The sequence below is a fragment of the Passer montanus genome, unplaced genomic scaffold, assembly GCF_014805655.1.
Source record: "Passer montanus isolate IOZ18808 unplaced genomic scaffold, ASM1480565v1 scaffold175, whole genome shotgun sequence".
NCBI classification, from domain to species: domain Eukaryota; kingdom Metazoa; phylum Chordata; class Aves; order Passeriformes; family Passeridae; genus Passer; species Passer montanus.
In genome coordinates, this window is record NW_024364826.1 from 618,231 (window position 1) to 642,191 (window position 23,961).

The window sequence follows — 23,961 nt, forward strand, 5'->3', positions numbered from 1 at the left end:
AGTGGGGTGCTGGGGGGGCCCTCGTGCCCAGCCACCCACTACACCCCTGCTGCTCTGCTGCTGGGTTTCCTGGCATGGTGAGGATGCTGGCAGCCCATCCATCGATCCCCATTCCCCCTGTATCCCTCCCAGCTCCCCCGAGGTGGGGTCCCCACTTTTCTTTCGTTTTTTGTTTTTTTAACCATTCTGTAATTTATTACCCATGTTTGCAAATGCCACTAATCCAAATTAAACTTAATTTATTGACACTGCTGCTGGCCCTCAGCCCTTGTTGCACCCCACCCTCAACAGGGGTTGCAGGGGTGGGGGGACTGCACAGTCCCCACCCCTGGACCCTCTGAAACCCACCAGAACCCCCCAAGTGATGCCACAGACCCCCAGCACCTCAGGGAGTATTTTGGGTGCCCCCCACTTGAAGACCCCAAGCAGCTGTAGGGAGCTGAAGGGGCACCCCCTGGGAAGCCCCCTCAAGTGGGGTGAGGAGAGGGGTGCCCCACATAGCCCCCCTGGCCTCTAGGGGCCCTTTGGAGGGGAGGTGATGATGAAGAAGGTCTTGTGGGCATTGGGATGGTGAAAGGAGCATGCCAGGCTGTTTGGGGAGTGGTCTGAGGTACTCAAGATGAGCAGGAAGGTGACAAGGGACCTGGTCCCCACCTTGCTGGGACCAGTACAGACAGCTTGGAGGGGTCACAGATGGGATCCAGTTCTTCCCCCTGGGTTCCCCATCTTGCCCCCCTCCCCAGACCCTTCCCCACCTCGCCCTGCTGAGAGCTTCACCACACCCATTGCATGAACATGATAAAAATCACTCCAGATTTACCAAACACAGGAGCTGGGGGTTCAGCGGGGGGAAGTTCCCACCAAACACCCCAGTAACAGAGGGGGGATGCTGGGGTATGCCAGGGGCACCTGGCCCTTCCTTCATCTCAGCCGGAGTGAGGGGTTGGGGGTCTGGGGGCAGCATCACCCCCATCCCCCCCGAGGACAGGGAGAGCCTGGAGGGAGCATCCCAGTGGGGAAAGCACAGTGGGAGGACCCCTGTCCTGGGGACTCCCAGCCTGGGGACCCTCCTGGAAGGACACTTGGCAAGGCTGGGGGCTGAGCACCCACAGGGAGACCCTGCTGCCAGCCCCGCTGTCCCCAAGGGCACACAAACCCCCGTGGGGGACAGACCCAGCGAGCCCCTAACGGGCAAACGGGCTGGAGTGGGGGAGCTGCCCCGGAGGCACTGGTGGTGTGGGGTGGGCTCTGGGGGAAGGCACTGAGCTGGCTCTGCTGTGACAGGATTCCCAGGCTGGGGATGGGACTCCCAGCACAGGGACAGGCACTCCCAGAGTGGGGATGGGGGCCCTGCCACGTGGGAATGGGACCCCCGGGGTGGGGACAGGACTCCGGGGGTAGGGACGGAATCCCCAGTACGGGAACAACAGGACCCCTGGGAATGGAACCTCAGGGTGGGATGGACCCTCAGGGTGGGGGAGGGACCCCTGGGAATGGGGACAGCACCCCCAAGGTGGGGACAGGAACCACCGTAATGGGGATGGGACCCCCAGGAATGGTGACAGGGACTCCTGGGGTGGGGACAGGGATACCTGGGGAAGAGATAGAACCCCCGGAGATGGGGACTGGGATCCCCAGGGGTGGGGACTGGAACACCCAAGGGTGGGGACAGCACATCCAGAGCAGGGATGGGAATCATGAAAGTGGGGGTAGAACCCCAGGTGTGCAGATATGAGGTTCAGGGTGGGAACAGGATCCTCTGGAGCTGGGACAGGGACCTACAGCAAAGGGATGGGACCCCCAGGGATGGGGATTTTCCAGGGTGGGAGTGGGACATCCATCTTGGGGACAGGAACCCTCACAGTGGGGATGGGACCTTCAGGGTGGGGACAGAATCCTTAGAGTTGGGGAGAAGGACCCTGAGCTGGGCCTAGTGTGGTCTATGGGGGCTGGCTGAGCCATCCCATCCCATCCCATCCCATCCCATCCCATCCCATCCCATCCCATCCCATCCCAGGCATCATGAAGGCACTTGGGTGGAGACATGACTGCTCAGAGCCTCCTCCTCCTAGCTGTGAGGGTCATGGGGGAGCCAGGATCCCAAAGGTTACGCCCAAACACCTCTTCCCCCATCCCCTCTCCCAATAAATAAAAAATAACTTAAAATGTGAGGGAACCCCGTAGGGATCCTCATGTGAAATTATCTGACCAGGACCCACCACCCCCTGTCCCCCACTCCCCCTTCCCATTACCCTGCATCCAGGGTGGGGGTGGGCTGTGGAGGTCACGGGGCTCCCACTTGCTGCTGGTGATGGTGGGATGAATGGATGCAGGATGTGGGACTGTGGGATGAAGGACCCTCAGCTGCAGGATGCACAGCTGCAGGATCTGGGACACACATCCATGGGACCCAGGGTTTGTGGTCACAGGATGCTGGGCTGTGGACACACGGCCACAGGATCTGAGGGATCTGGGATGCATGGCCGCAGGATCTGGGATGCTCAGCTGCAGGATTCAGGGCCACAGGGTCCAGGATATGTGGCAGCAGGATACAGAATGCACAGCCACGGGATCCAGGATGCACATCTGTGGGATGCAGGGCCACAGGACACACTACTGCAAGGTCTGAGACGCAGGGCTGCAGGATCTGGGATGCTGGGCCATGGGAAGCATGGGATGCTGGCTGTGCCGTGGCAGCTACTTGCGGAGCTGGAGGCTCTCCAGAAGGATGCGCTTGTGGCCAGGCTCCAGCACTCCAGCCTCCTCCAGGTCCTCCTCTGTGATGTCACTGGGAATGAGGCACAAATATGGGGCTCTCTGACCCTGAGGGGCACCCCAGACTCGGGTGGGGTCCCCACATGGGCGTGCCAGAGCCCCCACTCGGGTTGCTGGGCGCACACCCAGGCTCCATTCTGTCCCTGCTGTGGGGTTTTGTGACCCTCAGGGGGCAGTGGGGATCCCGAGAGGCCAAGGGCACGTGGGAGCAGTGGGGACACTCAGGGGCAGCAGGGACAATGGCTCCTTGAGGGCAGCACAGAACCTCTGGGCGCATGGGGCCCTTCAGGGGCAGTGGGGACTCCCAGGGAAGTGGAAACCCACAGCAGGCCATGGGGAACCCCCAGGGATAGTGGGGACCATCAAGGGCAGCACCCCAACACACCTCCCCAGAACCCAGGCATCACTGTGGGAAAGACATGGACCCACTGGGGCTGGCCAGGCCGGCGGTGGGAGCGGGTGGGGGTCCCTGCCCACCCTTGTGGGGGGCTGCTCACCTGAGGAACTCCAGGTCGTCCCAGCCGTTGCGCACCAGCCCCTCCTCGTACCGCTCCAGCCCCAGCGCCCGCAGCCACTCGCCCACAGCGGGCACGGTGCCCCCGCCGCGGCCCAGCGCCTGCACCCCAACAGCCTCAGCACCACCGGGCACCCCCAAGGGAGCCCCGGCTGAGGCGCTGAGCACCCCCACCCACCCTGCTTCACCCACCTCCTCAGCCAGGTCCTCCTGGATGCTCTCCTGGATGGAGTGGGGAGGGAAGGCGAGGGGGCGGCCGTAGTCAGGGTGCAGGCAGCGGGGAGGCAACGCCCCCTTGGCCAGCAGCGGCGGCGGGGGGACCACCCTCTCCTTCCCACCCCCGTAGTCCACCTCACTCAGTGTCTTGGCCATCTGCAGCACCGAGCAGGAGCGGTCATCCATCAGCCCAGCCGGCAGGCCCCCGGGAGTGGGCAGTCCCCCAACTGCAGGCATCCCCCCAGCCCCCTCCATCCCAAACCCAGCCCTGGCGGCTGGGGGCGGCCGGGGCTGCAGCTTGGGCAGGGGAGCCTCTCCGAAGGCAGCAGGGTGGGATTTGGGGTCCTCACACCCGCTGGATACCAGCAGCTCCTTGGGGGTGCCCAAGAAGGGGTTTGGGGGCAGCTCCAGCTCCCGCGGCAGGGGCGGTGGGGGGAAATCCGGCGGCGGCAGGTTCAGAGTGCCCAGGTCCTCCTCCTCATCGCTCTCGCCACCACAGCATGCCGAGGGGCACTGGCAGCGCTCCGGCACTGCCAGCTGCACCTTGGCCTTGGGGGGCTTGCCGGGGTCCCCTGGCACCAGCAGCTGGTGGGGGACCCCCTCCAGCACGTAGTACGCTGGGTTGTTGAAGCTGTTCTTCAGGGGACCCCCTGAGAGCTCCGGCATTGCCTCCGCCTTGGACCTGTGGGGACAGGGTTGAGCGTGGCACTCCCAGAGCAATCCCCCCCCCAGCCCTGCCCAGCTCCCTCACCGGCCTGGGGTGGCCTCATCCCGGGGGGTGCTGCGGTGCGGGGCGGGCGGACGCGGCGCTGCCGCGGTGCCGCTCTTCTCGGGCTCCTCTGGGAGCTTTGCCAGGATGCTGCTGGGGGGCTCAGCACTGCTGGGCTTCCGCCCCGCGGACCTGGCAACAGGAGGGGCTGGGTGTCCCATGGGGCTTGAACACCTGCAGCGGGGTTCAGACCCCCAGGACGGGGCTCACATCAACCAGCACAAGGTTCAGACCCCGTGGGATGGGTCTCAGCAGCCCAGATCAGGGCTCAGATCCCCAGGATGGGGCTCTGCCCTCCAGGATGAGGTTCAGCCACCAAAACACAGCCAGAGCTGCATTTGGAGGCTCAGAGCCCCATCCCTGTCCTGTGTGGCACAAAACTGGCATCAGGACCGTCCCCAGTCACATCCCACACACCAACCCAGAGGGATACCCTAAGCAATACCTGTGCTCACAGGTGAATCCCTCAGGCCTCCCAACCCCCAGGAACTGGTGCCCCCCACCCTGCCAAGCCCTGTCCTCCATACTTGGCATTGTCCTGCGTGGCCCTGGCACCTAGCAGCACCTTCCCTTTGCTGGCTGTCGTCTCATCCTTATCGATGCTGATCCACTCTGCCAGGGAACAGGGGCTCAGTGGTGGAGTCCTCTCCCCACCATCCCCCCTTGGCTGAGGGGTCCTCACCATAGAGCCTCTCGCGGGTGCCCAGGCGCTCCGTGGGCACCCAGACCTTCATGGAGCCACGGATATTGCCGGTCTCCTCACCGCGGTGGGACAGGTAGGTGAGGAACTGCTGTGCTGTGCTGCCAATCATCGACTTCAGGGCAATGACACACTCCCCTGGGGGTGACAGCGGGAGAGGTTGGGGGTCTGCACCCCACGGACCCCCCAGTGCTGGCACGGTGCTGGAGTGGACACTCACCGTAGGACTCGTAACCATCAAGGGATTTGACGGTGAGCAGGAGGTGCTGGTCCTGCAGGTACTCAATCTCAGAGAGGATGGGCTTCAGCTGTGGCCGAGGGAATGGGGAGACTGAGCGGGGGTCTCCCTGTCTGCAGCTTCCCCCTGCACCCACCCTGCCAGCCCCCAGCCCCTCCTCACCGTGGGCAGCTGCCGGGATGACCACTGCACCTTGAGGAAGTTGATGTTGTCACTGCTCTGGCTGTCGTTCTCGAAGCTCTTCTTGAACTCTGTGGTGGTAGCAGGATATGGCATCAATCCTTTAGCCTTCCAGGATGCCATGAGCTTCCAGGGACCCCTCTTAAGCCCTCTGGGACCCCCCACTGCCATTCCAGTCCTCACCTTCCAGGCAGGTAGAATAGAACTCGATGAAAAACTTGGTGCGACTGGAAGTCTTCACAATGGCTTCTATGCTCTCAAACTCGATGTACGCCTGCTCTGAGGACTTGGAGAGCCCTCCATGGAGAGGCAAGGCATTGGAATCTCCCTGGGACCTCTCCATTTAGAGGGAGAGGTTGGACCATGGAGGGGCAGGGGACAGCAAGGTATCCCCTTGGGCATAAGCACCTTTTTTGGAAACGAACTGGGATGTCACTCCCACTTCGAAGGAGCCAAAGACGGGTGAGTGGTCACTGGTGACAATGTCATCTGTGCAGCCTGCAGCCAGTGGGAATGGGGAAGAAGTGAGGATGGAGGGGAGGACTGTCCCCAGAACAGGGACGAGAGTGCTGGGGGTGGTTATACTGCCCACCATAAGCGTTGCAGTTGACATGAGTCTCGGGGTAGGACTTCCAGAGGATGCGATCACACCAGGACGGCACGTTGGTACGCACCTGGCACGAGTGGGGAGTGGGTGGGCATTCAGATTGGGGTGTCCTCCACTCCCCCAACTCCCCCTACCCCAGCACCTACCCCTGTGGGCTTCTGCTTGTGCCAGACATAGGTGTCCCGGGAGCCCCGCTCGTAGCGGTAGGTTGGGGGGAAGGTGATCTCCTCCTCACCTGCAGGGACAGCAGTGGATCAGGACAGTCCCGACAGCAGGGGCTGCAGCACCAGACCCTCCTGGAGCCCCCCAGTCCTCACCGAAGCGCAGGAACACCTTGTGCTTCTCCTTCTCCAGATTGAGCTGATCCACCTTCAGCAGCGGCTCCAGCTCCTTGCGGCTGATGTAGTTGAGGATCTCCTGTGGGGACAAAGGCGCTGGCACTGGGCTGGGAGGGGACCCTGACACTCCCACCTGCCTTCCCACCCCAACCCACCCCCTCCTCTGACCTGGATGTCCATGTCTAGGCGGTAATTGAGGTCCCCAAACCAGAAGAGGTGGGTGAAGCGAAGAGAGATGTCAAAGGAGCTCAGCTGCTTGTCCCCCAGCGAGAGCAGACGCAGGATGTCCAGGTAGTTCTGGTTCCTCCTGAAGCAGGGGACACAGGGACAGGGTGTCACAGACATGAGGACAGGGGTGACAGCCCTGTCCTGGCCCGGCCCAGGCTGGGGGTGCTCACCGTGCCGTCTTCTCATTGCCAGAGGTGAGGTGGCAGTTGACAAAGCCAAAGGAAGTGCCATTGAACATGAAGGAGACACCCACAGCACCCTTGTTCCCTGTGAGGACACGGGGACACGGGATGGGATCAGGCAACCCCTGATTCTACCTCGGGGACAGACACCCAGCTGACCCCAGGTCACAGTGATGGGGCACAGTCCCCCCCTGGCCAGCCTGGCACAGGCTGAGAGGCCTCCTCATGAAACACACCCCCCCAGCCCCCCTCGTGCAAAGCACACTTATCCACACCTCTGCATGCAACGCAAACACTCCCAGACCTTCCCTGTGCACTGCACACAAAGCCCTCCTCGTGGAACACCCGTGCTCTGGGACCCCTCCTTGTGCATCCACAAGACCCCTCACGTGCAACACGCCCACTGGGACCCTCCCCGTGCAATGCCCACATTCCAGGGCTCCTCATCATGCAAGGTACCCATGCTCAGACTCCTCCTCATGCAACACATGCAAGAACAGAACCCCCCCGCAGTGCAGGCACCCCAGGACTCCCCCCAGTGCAGTGCACACCCCGTGTCCCTCTGTGCCCCGCTGTGGCCCTACCCAGGGTGTTGGCGATCCCTGTCTTGACGCTGGAGGTGCTGACATGGCTGATGCGGTTCTCGTGCTCTGGCTTCACCAGCACCACCACCTTGATGTTCCACAGGGACTGCATGGCCACCTGTGGGTGCCAGCACCCTCAGCCCCCTGCCAGCACGCGCTGGGGCCCCCTGGGACCACGGGGGCCCCTCTGGTGCGTCCACAGGGAATGCTCATTACTCAGCCTCTCCCACCAAGGGCTGTTCCCCATGGAATCCCACCACCATCAATCAGTATCCACAGCTATCCAGCACCAGGAGACCACCCCAAAATACCTTGTGTCAGCAGACCCGGAGCACCCAGCACCACGAGAGCACCTCAGAACAGCCGGTGTCACAGAGCCAGAGCACAGCCACCCCGGGGACACTGAGCATCACACACCTCCACCACCCACCAGTGCCTGCACCTCACAGCCCCAGGGCCCCCTGGACCCCCTGGTCCTTACCGGGCGGTACTCAACCTCTGTGAAGTCCTTGAGAACGGTGCGCAGGAAGTCCACCCACTCCTTGTCTCCCAGAGAGTTCTCCTGGGTGCCGAAGACGTAGATGTCATGCGGTATGGCCATCGTCACCTCATCCAGGGTCTTGCCCAACCCCTTGGAGGTGATCCACGAGGTGATGTTCTTGGGGGGGGGAACGCTGCCTGCAGGGGGGACAGCACAGTTAGGGGGACCCCAGGGCCTCGACACCCCACCGAGGGCTGCCCCTGGCCTTGCTCACCCATGTTCCAGGTGCCAATGAAGACAGAGATCATGTCAGGCTCGTCCTGGTGAGAATGCTTGTTCTTCATCAGCTGCAGAAGCTGACAGAAGGCCTCACGCTTCTGCAGAAGGGGGCAGTGAGGGGAGGGCAGAGGGAATCCCTACAACCCTCTCCCGCCCCCCTGCTTTGGCTCAGCCAAAGCTGGCACCTTTTGGGCATGGGGACCGCCCCTGGGACATCACCCAGCCATCAGGCACCGGTACCCAGCGCCTGTCCCTGAGCCCTGCCAGGGCCCAGGGGTTAAATCCTGCCCCACCCCCTCCCTACAAGGGACCCCTTGTCCCCTGCCCACCTCCAGCTGAGCATTACCCACCCGAGCACTGACAAAAACAAAGTCTTTCCGCTGTGTTTTATCCTTTTCCTTCTCAAAAACGATGCCCAGCTTGTTCTGCACCCGCTGTGACTTGATCAGCTGCCGGACTGAGGAGGAGTGGCAAGAGCTGGAACGGTGCTGGGTGCTGGAACTCCCCCAATCCATGCTTTGGGGGACCCCCCAAGATGGGGACACCCCCAGCATGAGGAAATCCCCCAGGGATTTCCCTGGAGCAGTCCCAGGGGTGCTGGGGCCCCCCAGACACTTCCCCACTCACTCTTGTCATGGGTGAAGGTGTTCCAGTCCTCCTGGGAGTCCTTCTGCTTCTTCAGCACCACTAGTTTACCCCCCTCCACATCCACGCTCAGCGTGTACTTCTGTGACTTCCCAATCTTGGTCAGGTCCCCCAGGGTGATATCCAGCTTCACCTGCCAGGGGACACTGGGATGAGGGGGGACACAGGGGACACCCCAGCACCCCATCTGGCATCTGGCCTCCCCCAGAGACCAGATGGGGTCTGTGCCCTCAGTGTCACACTGGAGGTACTCAGCTGATGCTGAAATCCCCTCAAAACTCCAAAACTGGGCACGGCAGGTGGGAGGGCTCACCTCGAAGGTCTGCACTGGGATGCTCTTGGCCTTGCGGGAGAGGGGTTGAGGGGGGGTGGCAGGGGTGGCTGAGCTCATCTCCTGCAGGGCCTTCAGTGCCTGCCAGAGCCCCAGCAGGGTCAGCAGGGAGACCACCGGTCCACCAGCTCCACCAACCCATCCAGTCCCACCAGCCTTCCAAGCCCCACCAGCCCTCACAGTCCACAAGGCCCCACCAGCCCCCCGAGCCCGACCAACACCAGCACCACTGGCCCTCCCCAGTCCCACTGGTGCCTCAATCCCACCAGCCCATCCCCAGTCCCCCAGCCCAGCAATCTCTGCCAGTTTCCCCAGTCCCACCAGTGCCCTCAGCTCCACAGTCTCTCTTGGTTCATCCAGACCCCCCAAAGACCCCCATCAAGCCATCCACCCCTGCATCCTCAGCCTTACCTTCTTCTCGATGGAGGACAGGAAATCTTTCAGCACAGAGAGTTTCAGCACCAGGTTCTCCAGCTCCTGCTCTCCACTCTGCCCTGCTGTCTGGAACCCCCAGCAGGACACCCCAGCACTGGGATGTGAACCCCAGACCCACGCCAGAGCCTCCCCCCACCCCAAGTGGCAGAACCCACTAGCAATCTTGGGTGGGGTAGGATGGTAGGTGCTTCTCCACAGTTTTTCCCACCACCTATGGATGGCACCATGGCTGGGTCTGTGGGTGCAGACCATGGTGGGGGGCTGCCACTGCTGTGTTCCCATATTCCCTTTACCTGTTGCAGGATCTTGGAGACCATGGGGGAGCTCTGCTGGTCAAACACCTTGGAGAGGATCTCCAGCCCTGCCAGCACCTTGTCCACCTCACTGGAGAGGCAAGAGGAGCCAGCTCACTGGGTGGCACATACGTCCTTCCATCGGTTCATCTGTCCCAGTGTCTGGCATTCACCTGTGCAGCCGTTTGCAGGAGGTGACGAGAGTCTTGTTGAGGTGGGGGAGGCTGTTGGCCCCTCCCTTCACTGCCTCCAGATCCAGGGTGTAGCTGCCCTTCAGGTACTCATGAGAGATGCTGCTGAGCCCATTGGTGCTGCAGAGAGAGCACCTGGGGGGTGAGAGCCAGCTGGGAGGAGCAGGGGACAGACAGGGGACAGACACGGGACAGACAAGGGACAGGCAGGAGACAGACAGACCCTCACCTCTCCACTGGCCTCTCCGACACAGATGGTCCCAGGCCAGTGGGGCTGAGCCCCACTGAGGTGCCAGAGAAACTGGTGGAGCCGGAGCGTGGTGGCAACGGCGGCTTCTCATCCTCTCCGTCTGCAATGGGGCAATGAGGGGGCCAGTTACTGCCACCCCAGGAGTCCCAGCACCCTGGTCACCCACCCACGTCACCCCGCCATACCTGAGTAGTCCCTGTCCTCCACGGTCTCCTTCTCCTTCTCCCTCTCGACAGGGAAGAGCAGGGTGCAGACCAGCCCCTGGTTGGGCTGCAGGTACAGGGCGATCAGCTCGCTGAGCGTCTTGAAGCGCCGCACCTGCACCCCCTGTGACGTCTGCAGGGACATTGGGACACCGGGACCATCAGCACCTGCAGCCAGCATCACCGGACCCCCCCGGCGGAGACAACACCAAGCAGGGAACCCACCATCCAGGGATAACACCATGCAAGGATCCCCTCGTGCAGAGCTGCCACCATGCAGGGATGATCCCATGAGGGGACCCCCTCATGCACAGACTCCCATGGAGGGACCCTCCCATGCAGAGATGCCACAGTGCAGGAACCCCTCCATGCAGGGACCCCCATGCAGGATGGGGGGCTGACCCCACAGTCCCACGTTGCAACAGGGCTGGTAGGTGGGCTAACAGGGTGCAGGCAGCAGCCATCCCTCAGCCTCCTCCCTCCCAGGGGCAGCTTTTCCTGCCTGCCGGGCCAGCACAAAGAGGGTTCTGTTGCTCTAAAAATACCCAGTGCCACAGCCGGCCAAGACAGGCACAGCCAAGCCATCCGGCACAGCCGGGCAGGCACGTGGCACGGGGCCAGGGCTGAGCCTGGCGCAGCCACCCAGGACAGACAGACAGACAGGTACAGTCACAGCACGAAACCCCCCACAGCCCACGAGCCAGAGGTGTCCCGTGCCCGCGCTGCCCACCTGCACGGCCAGGAAATCCTCCTCGTCCGGCAGGATGCGGTAGGTGTGGACGTGTTTCTGGAACCTGTGGCAGCAGAGAGGGCATCAGGCTGCTGGGGATTGGGTGGTGTCCCTCCACCTGCCAGCCCCAAAGGGATGCCCAGTACCCTTCCAGTCAGACCCCTACTTCACCAGCACCGACAGTGAGGAGCTCCAATACCACTATTCCCCATGGAATGCAACGAGCTGACAGGGAACCCATGGAAAGCCCGTGGGAAAAAGCTTGCAGGATGGGTGCTGGGAGTCCGAGAGTGCCTCCCCTGCTTGCTCCGACCCCCCACTGACACCACTGTGTCCTTGGCAGTGCTGCTGCCCCTGCTGCACTGCCTGTCTGTGCCAGAGGCACTGTCTCCAGCCCACAGCACAGGCTGGAGCTGGCAGGAGCAGGCAGGAGCTGGCAGCCAGGACACCAGGAAACAATTTATTTTCCTGTGGAAGCTGACAGGAACCAAGGACATGATCCCGGGGCAGGGGGTGATGGGCAGTGCTAAGAGATGGGGTGAAAACATCAGTGAGTGTAAGGAGCAGGACTGGAAGCCCTCCCCATTTTAGGGACTCCAGGAGACAGGGAGCCTCAGCACAGCCAGACCTCCCCACTCCAGGGCTGTCAGCAGGGATCGTGACTCCTTGGCTGGCCTCTGGTCACAGAGGTCACCATGAGCACGGAGGCTGCTGTCACCACACCAGGGCCACTCAGCTGCTGTGTCCCCTGCCCCAGTGGCAGCTCGACAGAGGGCTGGAGGACTGGGACAAGGCATCCACCCCCCCTATGCTGTGCTGTGCCCCCGGAGAGGGTGCCGTGCCCCTCCATGTCCTATCCCCCACTAAGGGGATAGGGTGCCCTGCTGACACCACGGTCCCTGCAGTGCCAGGTCCCCATTTCTCCCACCTCCTCTGGAGGTACGACCTACCCCAGCATCGTTGGGGTGTCCCAGGTGCCCCAATGCCCAGTCAGGGGTCATTGTGAGGGTGGGGCCATGCAGAACTCTCCAAGTGGCAGGGGGGGCTGAATGAGAATCCACTATGGGAGGCTGTATGGAAAACCCTGCTAGGGTGGGTGAAGGGATCAGGGGTTCCCTGACTCAAAGGAGTCTGTGGGAGAATCCCAGCTGGTAAGGTGGGGGGGCATGAAGAGACACCCCCAAACGAGTGTAGCATAAGGGGTCTCTGTGGGAAGCCCTAACACGCAACTGGGGTCTCCATAGCAGGAACACTAGCGGAGGTGTGATGTGGGTGCAAGAGGAACCCCAGCACAGCACCGGTACGTGGAACTCCAGATGGGAGGGACAAGGAGCAGGACCCTTAGGAGGAAGCTCAGTTGTGGGGGACGTCAAGGGGCTCTCCATGGATGACTGGCAGGGGCTGGAGGGACACCCAGCACAGGGGTGGTACCGCGGAGGGGGACTGCAGGGCCCCCTGGCTGCCCAGCCCCGCACCGCTGTCGGCTGCTATTTTGGTGAGCAGCGACGGGGAGGGGGGGCCAGAGAGCACCGGGCTCGGGTACAAAGAGCCTTTATGCGGGAGCTACGGGACTCCCCTGCCGCTCTGACGCACAGCGCCCTGCCACAACCCTGCCAGCACAGCAGGCACCCCGTGTCCCCACTGCTCCGTGGCACAGAGGGGCACCTGCCGCCCTACTTCACCAAGAGCAGGGTGTGGGCACCCTGGCAAGGGGGATTCCGTGTGCCCGCTGGCACCACCCCGGCACTGGTGTCCCCCATGAACTGGCAGGGAGCCAGGATGGAAGCGCCAAGCCCCCACGCTCCTGTGGGACACCACAGCAGGACTGTCCCCACTAGCACTGCTCACTGCTCACCGGCCAATGATGTCAGCACGCCCTGGGGTGCCACTGCTGTGTGCCACCACTGTGAGTTCCAGTGATGCCCCAATATGCAGCAGTGAGGCCACAAGGGTGACACCCTGCTGCGCCATGGTGAGACACCCCAGAGTGCCACGGCGAGGGCACAGTGAGACGTCCTGGTGTGCCACATCGAGCCTGGTGAGTCCATGGCACACCAGTGGGAGGGTTAAAGGAAGCCGATGCTGCCGGGATCCCGCTGCAGTTCCCTTTCCTCCTCCTGATTCTGTAGCTATTTTTAGGACCCCAGCAATAGCTGAGGCCAATGGCTCCACAGCCCTGTCCACCCACGCACAGGCAATGGGGGTGCCTGGAGAGATCACAGCCCCAGGGACTCCCAGTAGCTCTTGCTGGAGTGCAGCCTCCCAGCCTGGCATCCCCATGGAGGGCTTTGCCATGCTGCGGGGTCCAATCCCACAGGCCGGCACCCATGGCCTCCTCACCAAGCAGTGAGAGACATCAGTGACAGACACACCTTACCCAGGCACCACACACTGGTGCCACAGTGCCCTCCAGCCATATGGCACCATTAGGTGCTGGAATGGCATGCTCTCCCAGTGCTGTGCCTAGTGCTGCTGGCTGGCCCAGCTCTGTGGTGGGCAGCCAGTGCCCAGAGCCACACCGTGCCCACGTGGCTGGGAAACTGCATTTGCCACTGTCCACAGGGAAGGACAACCATGCCACCACGGAGGCTGCATGCCTGGCACCAGCACGTGGCAGCAGCACACAGCAACCCCAGGCCAGGGCAGGCCAGCTCACAGTGCACTCACAGTTCTCCCACAGGCTCTCAGGGCACAGAAAAGCTCTGAGTTCAAGTGCTCTCACCGCCACCCCACAACCACATCAAGGTCCAGGTGCTGGCACAGGTAGCCAGCCTCGAGCAGAGCCAGTGGCATGCCCCAGGAGCATCCCAGCACAACGAGGTGCCAGAAGCCCCAGGTATGGTGGGGTGCTGGGGTGCACCACTGGGCAAAGGCACTTCAGGACCCCCAGGGCTGTCAGCATTCACCTGTGACCTGGCACAAGCTGGGAGCCATGGAGTTCCATGGCACAACTCAAGGGCACAGAGCTGTCCCCCCTTCCCAGGCTGAGGACCCCCAGCTATGAGGGCAGGAGCTGGGGACCCCCAGTGCCATGGGTAGGCTCAGGGACCCCAAGAGTGTGTGGTAGGTGCCAGGCCCTCCATCTCATAGACCCCCAGGGTAGCAGGGCGGGTGACACAGCCTCCCTGGAGCCAGCCCCATATCCCCCCACTGCCCAGAGATTCCCAGCCCCTCCAGAGTCTGTTGGTGTCTGGTCTCGTGGGACACCCAGGCCACAGCAGGTGCCATTCCCCTGGTGCCCTGCGTCCCAGAAGTGCCAGCGTCCCTCTGAAACCCCAGGTCTCCCCGTGCCTGTGCCCCCTCAGCACCCACTGACCAGAGCTGTCCCAGTCTCCCTGTGCCCAAATTCCCAGCAGCCCCCACAGTACTGGTGACACCCGTGCTCAGTGTATCCCTCAGGTGGCTTTCCCCCTCTGTCTGTTGCCCCCTTGGTGCTCTCCCCACCCCCTCCAATGTTCTCTGTGTGCTCCTCTGGATCCCTTCCAGCGATCCCCACCGCTTCCCCTGCCCGTGCTTCCTTGGCGCCCCCCTCCCGCCCTCGGTGCCTCTCCCACTGTTCTTCCCGGTCCTCTGGCAGTGCTTCCTCGGACACCGGCCCTGTGTACCACAGTGCTCCCCTGAACCCCTGCAGTGACCCCACCATGACGCCCCAGTGCTCTCCCCGGTACCCCTCAGGCGCTCCCCCAAATCCTCCCCTCTGCCCTCCCTGCTCTCCTCGGACCATCCCCGCGGCCCCTCCGGTGCCGCCCCGAACGCTCCACTCCTACGCCCGAATCCCCGATCCCGTTCCTCCCGGGATCCCCCCACGGCTCCGGCCGTGCCTCGCCGGTGGCCCCCTCAAGCTCCCCCTGCAGCTCTCCCATGGTCGCCGCCGGTCCTGCCCCGACACCCTGCCCGAGCCTCCGCAGCTCCCCCGGCCCCGCGCCGGTCCCCTCCGGTGCCCCCGCTCCAGTCAGCCCCGATGGCCGCTCCGGATCGCCCCCCGGGGCCCGCCGGTTCCGCGGGGCTGTCCCCCCCGCCCGTACCCCACTCACAGCAGGCAGAGCGCGTAGGCCCCCGCCACGCTCTCGCTGTCCCGCACCAGGAAGCTGCCGTCCCGCCCGGCCCGCGCCAGCTGCTCCTCGGCCGCCGCCCGGCTCAGGTCCCGGTGGTACCAGGGGGGCACCGGCACCGGGGCCGCCGCCCCCGCGCCCCCCGCGCCCCCCCACCGGGGCGGGGAAAGGTGGGGACGGGGACATCCCGGGGACGGGCGGGGGCTTCGGGGCTTGGGGACACCGTAGGCCCCAGGGGGGCACCCGGGAGCGCGCGGGGAGGGGTCCGGGGGTGGCCGCCGTGAGAGGCGATGGCGGAAGGGGACCCGCGGGAGTCGAGAGGGCACCGGAGGGGACCCGCGGGGATCCTGGGGGAGCAGCAGTGAGGTAACGGGGTCCTGGGGGGCGCACCTGAGAGGCACCGGGACAGAGCAGGGCCATGAGTAGGATGTTCAGGGGGGCATCGGGGGTCTGGTGGAGGGGCAGCGGCACCGAGGGGCGGAGAGCAGCGGGTAGCGGGCAGCAGCAGTGGGGAGCACGGGGAGGATGAAGAGCACCGGGGCGGGGAGCACCTGGGAGGGAGAAAGCTCTTGGACAGATAGGGGCACCAGGGGGGCACCCGGGGGCATACCGAAGGGAGGTGTACCGAGCAGAACTCCCTTGACAGCCATGCTCCCACTCAGGGTCCCCGGGATATCCTCCCCTTTTCCTCCATAATTTTCCCAGTCTCATCCTGTGCTCCCCAGGGTGTCAGTGACGCCCGGGGCCCTGGAGCCGTGTCAGGTGCTAGGACACATTCAGCGATCCCATCCTCCTGGGCCCCAGTGTCAGGCAGCCCTGTGCCTTGTGCCTTGCCCAGTACAGTGGTTTGGGGCAGGCAGTGCTCAGTAGCCAGGCTGATCGGTACAAATGAATAGGAGTGATGTCTGCTTCATCTCCCCACCAGAAGCAGGATGGGACAAGCAGTTCCTCAACCATCCTACTGCCCCCCCAACCATCACACAACACCCCAAGACCAAGCAGGGCAGGAGCATTTATTCATGAGCCACACGCCTCGAAGGGGGACACAGCTTGGGGACGTCCCATGAGGAGGCACAAGGCAGCCTGTGGACCCCCGACCATCTACTGCCGGCTCCTGCCTGCAGCCCCTCCTGCTCAGAGCAGGGCCAGGAGGGTGAGGGGCAGCAGGGACAGCAGGACAGAGAGCGGGGAGTTTGGGGGAGCATCGCCACGGGCGTAATACTGGGCGACAGCAACATTGGGGTTCCCCTGCGTGGGATCGAACCACATCTGGATGCAGTGACCGCTGCCACGGTGGTGGGATGTGTAGCGGTAGGAGCCGGACCAGACCTGCTCGCAGAGCGCAGCCGCCGTGGGGAACACGAACCTGAACTTCTGGCACATGGCACCCTTGGGACACTGGTTGGTGCCTGGGGGTGGGCAGGGGGTGAAGTGGGTGAAGGGCTTTGGGAAATGGGTGTTGTTCCCCTGTGCCTGGGGCGCAGATGGGTCACACTGGTATTGCTAGAGTTGACCTCAAGGCGGCACAGGGTCTCACACCACATTACCCCATGGGGACCCTCACACCCCCAGACCCACTCACAGCCACCAGGGAGGGTGGACACAACCTCCCCTGCAGCAAGATGGAGGGTGACTGGAGACCCACAGGAGGGTCGAGGCATGATGGTGGGAGGCCTGCAACCCGCACTCACCTGTAGTCCAGTTCCAGCCCTTGTGCCAGTTGACCTTGCAGGTGACAGCATCCTGGCAATCTTCCCACCACTGCTCACAGTCCTCCTGGCACAGTGGCACATCCCGGATCCGCTCCTTCCGCCAGCTGGTGTCTGCCTGCAGGGCCCCCAGTTCCCCCCAGTTCACCCCGGGCATCCTGGTGGGTTGGTGAGGGCGGGGTCTGCACCTACCTGGTCGATCCATGGCCCCAGGTTAGGGGAACACTCATAGAGACACGTGTCCTGGATGAAGTGGCGCTTGCACTTCTCTGGCATGGCCCCACAGTGGTCCCAGTTGAAGTTGTACAGGTAGGACTGGTCCCGGTGAGCTTCCAGACTGGTGTTGGCAGTGCAGCAGGCATTGTCCTTCCAGAGGACACACTGCACCGGGGCAGCCGGGGCTCAGCTGGGACCCATCAGGACCCACCAGGCCTCGGATGGGACCTGCTGCAGGTCCAGGGAAAGCACCAGTGCCCGTGGGTGGGTGACACTGGCTGATGGAACTCATGTTGGGGCACAGAGCCCCCCAGCCTCCATCCTGGTGACCCCCTGGGTGCTGGTGCAGTGGATGAGGACCGTACCTGCCCGTAGAGCTGCCCCTCAGGGCCAGGCTCTGTTTTGTGGTGCTTGGCATCCATGCAGACGTTGAGCAGCGAGTCCTGTGTCACCCTCACTGCTGCGGCAGCAGCTGGCCAGGCCACCAGCAGAGCCAACACCGCTGCCATCGCTCTGCCGGGGCGACAGCAGGTCAGGATGGCAGCTCTGAGAGACGCAGTGACAGCAGGGACAAAGTCCCCCACCGTGCGTGTGGGAGCGCGGCAGCACACGGTCACTGCCACGACCACCGACAACGGGCTCAGGGGTCTTACCCGGGGGTGCCGGGGGTCGGGGCTCTTACCTGGGGGGCAGCTGGGCTCCAGGTGCCGTGGGACGAGCACAGCTCATCTCAAAGGTCGTGGTGCAGCAGAACCCGTGGCCGCTGATCACGGGACGCGGGAATGCAGCGGATTGGGCAGCACTGAGGGCGCGGAGGGGACAGTGCACCCCGCCCGGGCACCCCACTGTGTCCTGGACTGACACCCGTGCCCATCCCGGCCCCTCAGCAGCCCCACGTGCAGCTGGGATTCATCTTCCCGGCGCCGGGCTGGGGCCAGCGCCAGCCAAAATCCACTTAGGGCTGTTTTCCTTTCCCTCCTGTGGGAGGTGGCCTGACTCGCTGACACCAGCACGAGGGGCAGTACCCGGCCCCCCAACACCACAGGGTCCCTGTGGGTGACTGGGGGGAGCACCACAGTGGGTAAGAGATGCTGCTGGCAGGGACAGGTACCCGCTGTGGGGTCACAGATGGCCACGGGGTGGAGGCAAGAACCCCTCAGGTATTGCAGATGCCCTGAGGGGGGGGAAGTTACCCCCTCACAGATGCCAGATGCCCCCAAAGGAGCAGGTACCCCATCAGCATCACAGATACCCCCTCCCTGGGGTCACCGGTGCCTGTGGGGCTCACACACCCACCATCAGTCACAAATACCCCAAGGGGGGCACAGATATCCCGCGGGCCGCCACACTGGGACGCGCGGGGGGGCCCAGCCCACCGCCTGTCAATCACACGGCGCCCCGCCCCCAGAGGCGCCTTAGGCCACGCCCCATTATTTATCCCCCTTGCGGGGCTGGCCCCGCCAGGCATCACCGCGCTCCCTCCGCGCATGCTCCGTGCGCCCTAACTGGTTCCGGGTTGGGTTCCCTTTCCGGCCGGGCGCTGGCGCCGCTCCCGCCATGTCCACGCTGTTCCCCTCGCTCCTGCCCCGCCTCACCGAGTCCCTCTGGTTCAACCTCGACCGGCCGTGCGTTGACGAGACCGAGCTGCAGCAGCAGGAGCAGCAGCACCAGGCCTGGGTGGGCGCCGGCGCGGGCGGAGGCGCGAGGCCGCGGGGCCGGGTGTGGTGAGGCCGGGGGCGGGCTCGGCTCCTCCGGCGGGCCCGGGGCCGTGCCCGGGGCCGCTCCCCCGGTGCTCACCGCCTGTGCCCGTGTGTCAGCGACTTGTGCCGCTGTTGGCGGCTCGGGCACCGCTGCTCCCGTGTCACAGCGGCTCGGTGCGGGCTGCTCCCCGTTTACTCTGTGGGGGTTAATTACCAAGATGCTGCTGAACCCAGGCTCCTGCACTAGCTCCCAATTAATTAATTAACTAACCTCCCGAGGAGCGGTTTCTGATCCCGGTAACTGACAAGTGTTTGTGCTGTGAGCGTGGTTCGGTGCTGCGGTGCCCCTGAGTATCGGGGGGAAGAACATCTATTTGATTAAAGTTTAAAAAAAAAGTCAGTAATTAAGTTTTTGTAATTAAGTAATAAAGTTTAAGTCAATTAAAACCCCAGCACGTAGAAGAGGTTCCAAGTCCCTCTGGGTGGGAGGTGCTGACGTATTTTAATTGAGCTTTAATCATCTGCTGTGGTTGCGTTTGGCTGATCAGATGTCCCAGATTGGGTTATTTTTTGATAAAGAAATACATAAGCTCTGTGTTTGGGCTTCTGCTGCCACCCACGGGGGCACCTCGAACCCTGTCAGCACCAGAGGGTCACTGGGATCACCCTGTTGGTGCCAGGCTGTTACAGCTGCCCTTCCCTGCAGGGATGCGGGGGAGGCGGCAGGACTGGGGCTGGGAATCAGCGTGGTCAGCCAGGGACACCAGGGCCAGGAGGGCCTGCTTGCTGGGGTGTCATGGAGCTGTTGGAGTGCTCACCCGCCTCTCTCCCTTCCCCAGCTGCAGAGCATTGCTGAGAAGGACAACAACCTGGTGCCCATAGGAAAGCCAGCGTCCGAGGTGGGTGTGTGGGCAGGGAGCTGGGGGTTGCCACAGGGCTTGGGGGGCAGACGGGGTGGCTGCAGCTGTTGTGTCCACAGCACTATGATGAGGAGGAGGAGGAGGATGATGAAGATGACGAAGACAGCGAAGAGGACTCAGAAGATGACGAGGACATGCAGGATATGGATGAGATGAATGATTATAACGAGTCTCCCGATGATGGGGAGATCAATGAGGTAAATAGAGAGACCCCAAAGCAGGGGATGTGGAGTGTGTGGGACCCTGAACATGAGCTCTGGGGGCTGTCTTCTCGCCTTCACGCCCTCTGTTAAATTCTTGCTCTGGGGGAGATCTCAGACCTCTTTCTTTCCCAGGTGGACATGGAGGGGACAGAGCAGGATCAGGACCAGTGGATGATCTGATTCTGCCACAGCCACACCAAGCCAGGGGCTGGGGGAGAGCCTTTGCCCCCCACGGCTCTGGGGCACAGTTCAGTGCAGCTCCTCCTGCCGCAGGTGCTGCATGGGGCAGGAGGTTCAGAGGGAAGCCTCCCAGAGGAGCCAGAGGGGAGACCAGGAGCCACCTGGCGTATTGGAACTGACACATCTTTTCTAATAAACTCAGTTTTCAAGAAAACAACCCCAAATCTGGTGTCTGAGGCCACCAGGGCAGGCAGAGGGTGCCACCCAGGTAGTGCAGGGCTGCTCCCCACCACCCACGGGTGTGCCTGGCAGAGCTCCCTGTGCCGTGCAGGCAGGAGCACTCGGGAATGAGCCCCTGGATACCCACTGCGCCCCACCACAGACCACAGCAGCCACTGCGTGTCCTCCAGAGCCCGTGTTGAAGCCATGGCAGGGGGTGGGCACCTGGCACTCCACGGGGCCAGCACGAGGCAGGAGCACTGCCTGCTAGACCACAGCAGTCACTGCGTGTCCTCCAGAGCCCATGTTGAAGCCACGGCAGGGGGTGGGCACCTGGCACTCCACGGGGCCAGCACGAGGCAGGAGCACTGCCTGCTCAGTGGGTACCGGTGTAGCGGAGCTCGGCGATTCCGTCGGGAATGGCGCGGAAGTACTCCAGGCTGGCGCGGTGCACCTTGCAGTGGTATTTGCCACAGGTCTTGGCGTACTGCAGGAAGTGGGGTGCCCCGGGGAAGAGGACGTTATCAGCCAGGATGGTGGCCCCCTCAGCCAGCAGCTGGTGGCTCTCCAGCAGCCGTAGATCCCGCAGGTAGCTGCGTTTCCAGTGATCCATGAAGACCAGGTTGGCGTTCACCAGGCCGTGCTTCTCGCGCAGGCGGGGTATCACCTCCTCCGAGGGGCCCACGATCAGCTCCACCTGCGCTGCATCACCCTCAGTCGCTGGGGCGGGGTGGAGGGTGCCCACCCACCTCCCTGCTGCACAGCGTGCTGAGGGGTCCACGTGGCACAGCATCTTCCTCGTCCCATGTGCACTGCCCAGCAGGTGCCACAGTCCCAGCAAGGACCCAGCAAAGGACCCCCACCCACCTCCTCCCTGGTTTCCCTGTGCCCGGCTGCTCACCATCTGCTCGCTGAAGCCGGCCAGGCGGATGACCTTCTCGGCCACGGCGGCGTGCCGGGGGTCGCCCTCGATGGTGTAGAGGCGGGCGCCTGGGGGCAGCGCCTGTGCCAGCAGCACGGTGCCGTAGCCGCAGTACGTGCCCAGCTCCAGCACCCGCAGCGGTGCCCGCTCCAACAGCACCCGCTCCACGATCCGCCCTGACACGGCATGTGCCTCAGCACCCACCCTCTGTGCCACCCCGGGCCTGGCAGGGCAAAGGTGCCAGGCAGTGCCCAGAGGAGTGGAGGAGAGCCATGCCAAAAATGCCACAGCCAGGTCAATGATGCCATAGCCGTACCGACAGTGCCAGGCTGTGCTGGCAGTGCAAGGGCCATGTCACTGGTGCCACAGTCATGCCAACAATACTATGGCTATATCAACAGTGCCACTGCCATGCTAGTGGTGCTGAGATCATGCCAACACTATCACAGCCATGTCAGTGGTGCCATGGCTATGCCAGTGGTGCTGTGGCCATGCTGGCAGTGCCACGGCCATGTCAGTGATGCCACGGCCGTGCCCTGTGTGGTGTGGACAAGCAAGGGTGGCACTCACCTTTGTCGGGCCCCACACAGCTGAGGTGCTCACAGTGGTAGCACCACTGATCGAAGGTCTGGAGGATGTGCTGGGGGTCCCCCGGGATGGCATGGGCCAGCAGGTACTGGAAGGCGCGCTGCTCCCGCGAGGTGCCGGTGAGCCGGTCCCGCAGCCAGGGCACCAGCGCCGCCCGGTACAGCAGCATCAGGTAGTGCCGGTACCGGATCAGCAGGGTGACGATGAACGGGAGGAAGGCCAGGGCAATCGCCGGAGACACCATCACAAGGGAATGAGGCCGTGCTTCGTGCACAGTGCTGAGTTGACTTTGTTAGTTTCGTACTTATCTTGGAGTTCTGCACCCTTTGTGTCCGCTATCAATCAGTAGCGTAACCTTGGGCCCAGGCTTTGAAAATCTCCCTGTGCAGAGATCATGGAAGCACTGTGAGCCCTTAAACCGTAACGAGGCAAATCTGTCCCCTCACAGGGCATGCTGTGGTAGGGTGTCCTCCCAGGGTGCCAGCCTCACAGCTCCCATTCATGCCACGAGCTGGATGTGCTGTGCACCCCCTGGAAGTGCCTCTCCCTGGACTCCAGTGCTGCTGGGCCTGCAGGGCTGGGGCACCCCAGGATGCTGTGGAGATCCTGTGCCAGGGCTGGGGACCCATCTGCCAGGGTCCAGATATTGGGGTTGGCAAGGCTGGCATCCCAGGGGATTGTGCTGCTGTGAGGGGCCTTGTTCAGCACAATCCCTTGCACCCCCCCTTGATCTGGCTTTGCTGCTCCCATCCCCCATATTCTGTACCTCACACCCTGCTCCCCACAGCCTGAGCTGTTGGGGTGCCCAGCCACAGCGACAGGATAGGGCAATGGGGGTGGCACGTACCTGTCCCCACGCTCCAGGCAGGCAGAGGCAGGCAGTCCTGTGTGGAGCCCTGCTGCCACTCAATTATTGATGGTGTCACCGCAGCTGCGGCTGCTATCGGAGCTCCGGTTACCAGCGCAGTGGGGCTGGCTGGAGACGGGGCCAGGCTGGGGCTGGGAGGTGCTCCTGGGCTGCACGAGGGGGCTGGGGTGCTGATACTGGGGCTGGGGTGCTGATACTGGGGTCCCAGTATTGGGAGCATGGGGGGTGTGGAGGGTTGGGGCACTGGGATCTGTTGTGGTTTAGGAATGGTACTCCCCTGTTCAGTGCCCCCACTGAGACCCTTCAAACCATGCCCATTCTCTTGCTCCCCTGTTCTCTTTCCCCCTTCTCACAGCGGCAGGATGGAGAGGAGGCACAAAAGGTAAAGATCTCAGGCTGAGTTTAGAACTGGCTCCAAGAAAATGAACAGTAACAGCAACAGAGAAATGCCGATCCTTGTCCCTGCTCCATAAAAAGTGACCCCGGGGAGCACATACAGGAATGCAGGAACAGAGCCAGGGTGGGCACCATACCCACAGGAACAGACCAAGCACCACAGTGACCAGTGGTTCTGGACCCAATACAGCAAATGCTGAGATCAAATTTGATTCCAACCCACTCTGTTGTTACCTCAACCCTCAGTGCCCCACGCTGGGTGACAAACAAGGACAGGAACCAAGCCCAACCCATCCGCCTGCCCGCTCCCCTGTCAGAAAGAGAACCAAAAGCTGGAAACCTCATGGGTTGAGATTAATAGAGGTTAATAGGGAAAGCAAAGACCAAACACACAAGTGTGAAAAACGCCAATCACTTGGTTTTGAAATTTTAAAAGTTTAATAGTAATAAAATGGTTATAAAAATAGTAATATAATTAAAATAATAAAATTTGAACATTTGCGATTAGGACAATGAAAGCCGATCATAAAATACACATTTTTCACACAAGCAAAGCAAAACAAGGAGTTACGCCACCACAAGCAGGCGTTCAGCTATTCCGGGGGAGCAGGGCCCCATCACGCGCTGCAGTTACTTGGGACAACAAACACCGTCACTGCGGACTTCCCCCTCTTCCTCGTTCTTTCCCCACTTTATATTCCGCGCGCTGCAGGACCTGGGCACGCGGGGGCACCGGCAGCACCGGGATTCCCGGGAGCGCGGGATTCTGGGCGCGGGAGCGCGCTCGGCGCTCACCGGGAGCGCGCGCGCGCGCGGGGG

At 62.9% G+C, this 23,961-nt stretch overlaps 4 protein-coding genes across 5 annotated transcripts; 1 reads left to right on the forward strand and 3 right to left on the reverse strand.

The window, feature by feature from the left end:
• Window positions 1–222: 222 nt before the first annotated feature.
• Window positions 223–15,373, reverse strand: INPPL1 (inositol polyphosphate phosphatase like 1; the record flags this gene model as incomplete). Its single annotated transcript, XM_039704456.1, has 28 exons — window positions 223–2,788; window positions 3,273–3,391; window positions 3,482–4,187; window positions 4,257–4,406; window positions 4,802–4,886; window positions 4,957–5,112; window positions 5,195–5,282; window positions 5,375–5,463; window positions 5,576–5,689; window positions 5,801–5,890; window positions 5,985–6,066; window positions 6,146–6,234; window positions 6,317–6,416; window positions 6,506–6,644; window positions 6,736–6,832; window positions 7,332–7,449; window positions 7,813–8,009; window positions 8,087–8,189; window positions 8,442–8,548; window positions 8,719–8,869; window positions 9,050–9,148; window positions 9,479–9,568; window positions 9,796–9,886; window positions 9,969–10,106; window positions 10,216–10,336; window positions 10,422–10,572; window positions 11,170–11,233; window positions 15,204–15,373. Coding segments are annotated over 28 exons (3,795 nt in total), but the record flags the coding sequence as incomplete, so codon positions are not given.
• An 841-nt stretch (window positions 15,374–16,214) lies between these two features.
• LOC120500068 (folate receptor alpha-like) lies at window positions 16,215–18,496 on the reverse strand. Of its 2 annotated transcripts, none has more exons than XM_039704465.1 (5): window positions 17,829–18,496; window positions 17,512–17,692; window positions 17,123–17,311; window positions 16,913–17,048; window positions 16,215–16,630 (listed from the first exon to the last, which is right to left on the reverse strand). In XM_039704465.1, the coding sequence occupies exons 1-5, from the start codon at window positions 17,873–17,875 to the stop codon at window positions 16,356–16,358; spliced, it is 828 nt and encodes a 275-aa protein (XP_039560399.1). In that variant the 5' UTR covers window positions 17,876–18,496; the 3' UTR covers window positions 16,215–16,355. The 2 variants fall into 2 exon arrangements, with proteins under 2 accessions (XP_039560399.1, XP_039560400.1); XM_039704466.1 differs by having other exon boundaries at window positions 17,512–17,659; window positions 17,829–18,490.
• A 140-nt stretch (window positions 18,497–18,636) lies between these two features.
• On the forward strand, window positions 18,637–20,366 carry ANAPC15 (anaphase promoting complex subunit 15). The gene is made up of 4 exons (XM_039704467.1): window positions 18,637–18,823; window positions 19,686–19,745; window positions 19,826–19,963; window positions 20,102–20,366. The coding sequence occupies exons 1-4, from the start codon at window positions 18,704–18,706 to the stop codon at window positions 20,147–20,149; spliced, it is 366 nt and encodes a 121-aa protein (XP_039560401.1). The 5' UTR covers window positions 18,637–18,703; the 3' UTR covers window positions 20,150–20,366.
• Window positions 20,367–20,696: 330 nt separating this feature from the next.
• On the reverse strand, window positions 20,697–23,584 carry LOC120500060 (transmembrane O-methyltransferase homolog). Its single transcript, XM_039704444.1, has 2 exons — window positions 21,861–23,584; window positions 20,697–21,466 (listed from the first exon to the last, which is right to left on the reverse strand). The coding sequence occupies exons 1-2, from the start codon at window positions 22,120–22,122 to the stop codon at window positions 20,745–20,747; spliced, it is 984 nt and encodes a 327-aa protein (XP_039560378.1). The 5' UTR covers window positions 22,123–23,584; the 3' UTR covers window positions 20,697–20,744.
• Between the last annotated feature and the right edge of the window lie 377 nt (window positions 23,585–23,961).

Bases quoted from the DNA above. Each gene is read 5' to 3' on its own strand.
- LOC120500068 (XM_039704465.1), bottom strand. From the start codon at position 17,875: ATGAGCTGTGCTCGTCCCACGGCACCTGGAGCCCAGCTGCCCCCCAG. The intron at 17,693-17,828 runs GTAAGAGCCCCG...TGCGTCTCTCAG, and splicing joins GGAGCCCAGCTGCCCCCCAG to AGCTGCCATCCTGACCTGCT. The intron at 16,631-16,912 runs GTGAGTGCGGGT...GCCCACCCCCAG, and splicing joins GGGCTGGAACTGGACTACAG to GCACCAACCAGTGTCCCAAG.
- ANAPC15 (XM_039704467.1), top strand. From the start codon at position 18,704: ATGTCCACGCTGTTCCCCTCGCTCCTGCCCCGCCTCACCGAGTCCCTC. The intron at 19,746-19,825 runs GTGGGTGTGTGG...TTGTGTCCACAG, and splicing joins TAGGAAAGCCAGCGTCCGAG to CACTATGATGAGGAGGAGGA. The intron at 19,964-20,101 runs GTAAATAGAGAG...TTTCTTTCCCAG, and splicing joins ATGATGGGGAGATCAATGAG to GTGGACATGGAGGGGACAGA.
- LOC120500060 (XM_039704444.1), bottom strand. From the start codon at position 22,122: ATGGTGTCTCCGGCGATTGCCCTGGCCTTCCTCCCGTTCATCGTCACC. The intron at 21,467-21,860 runs GTGAGTGCCACC...ATGCCGTGTCAG, and splicing joins CTGTGTGGGGCCCGACAAAG to GGCGGATCGTGGAGCGGGTG.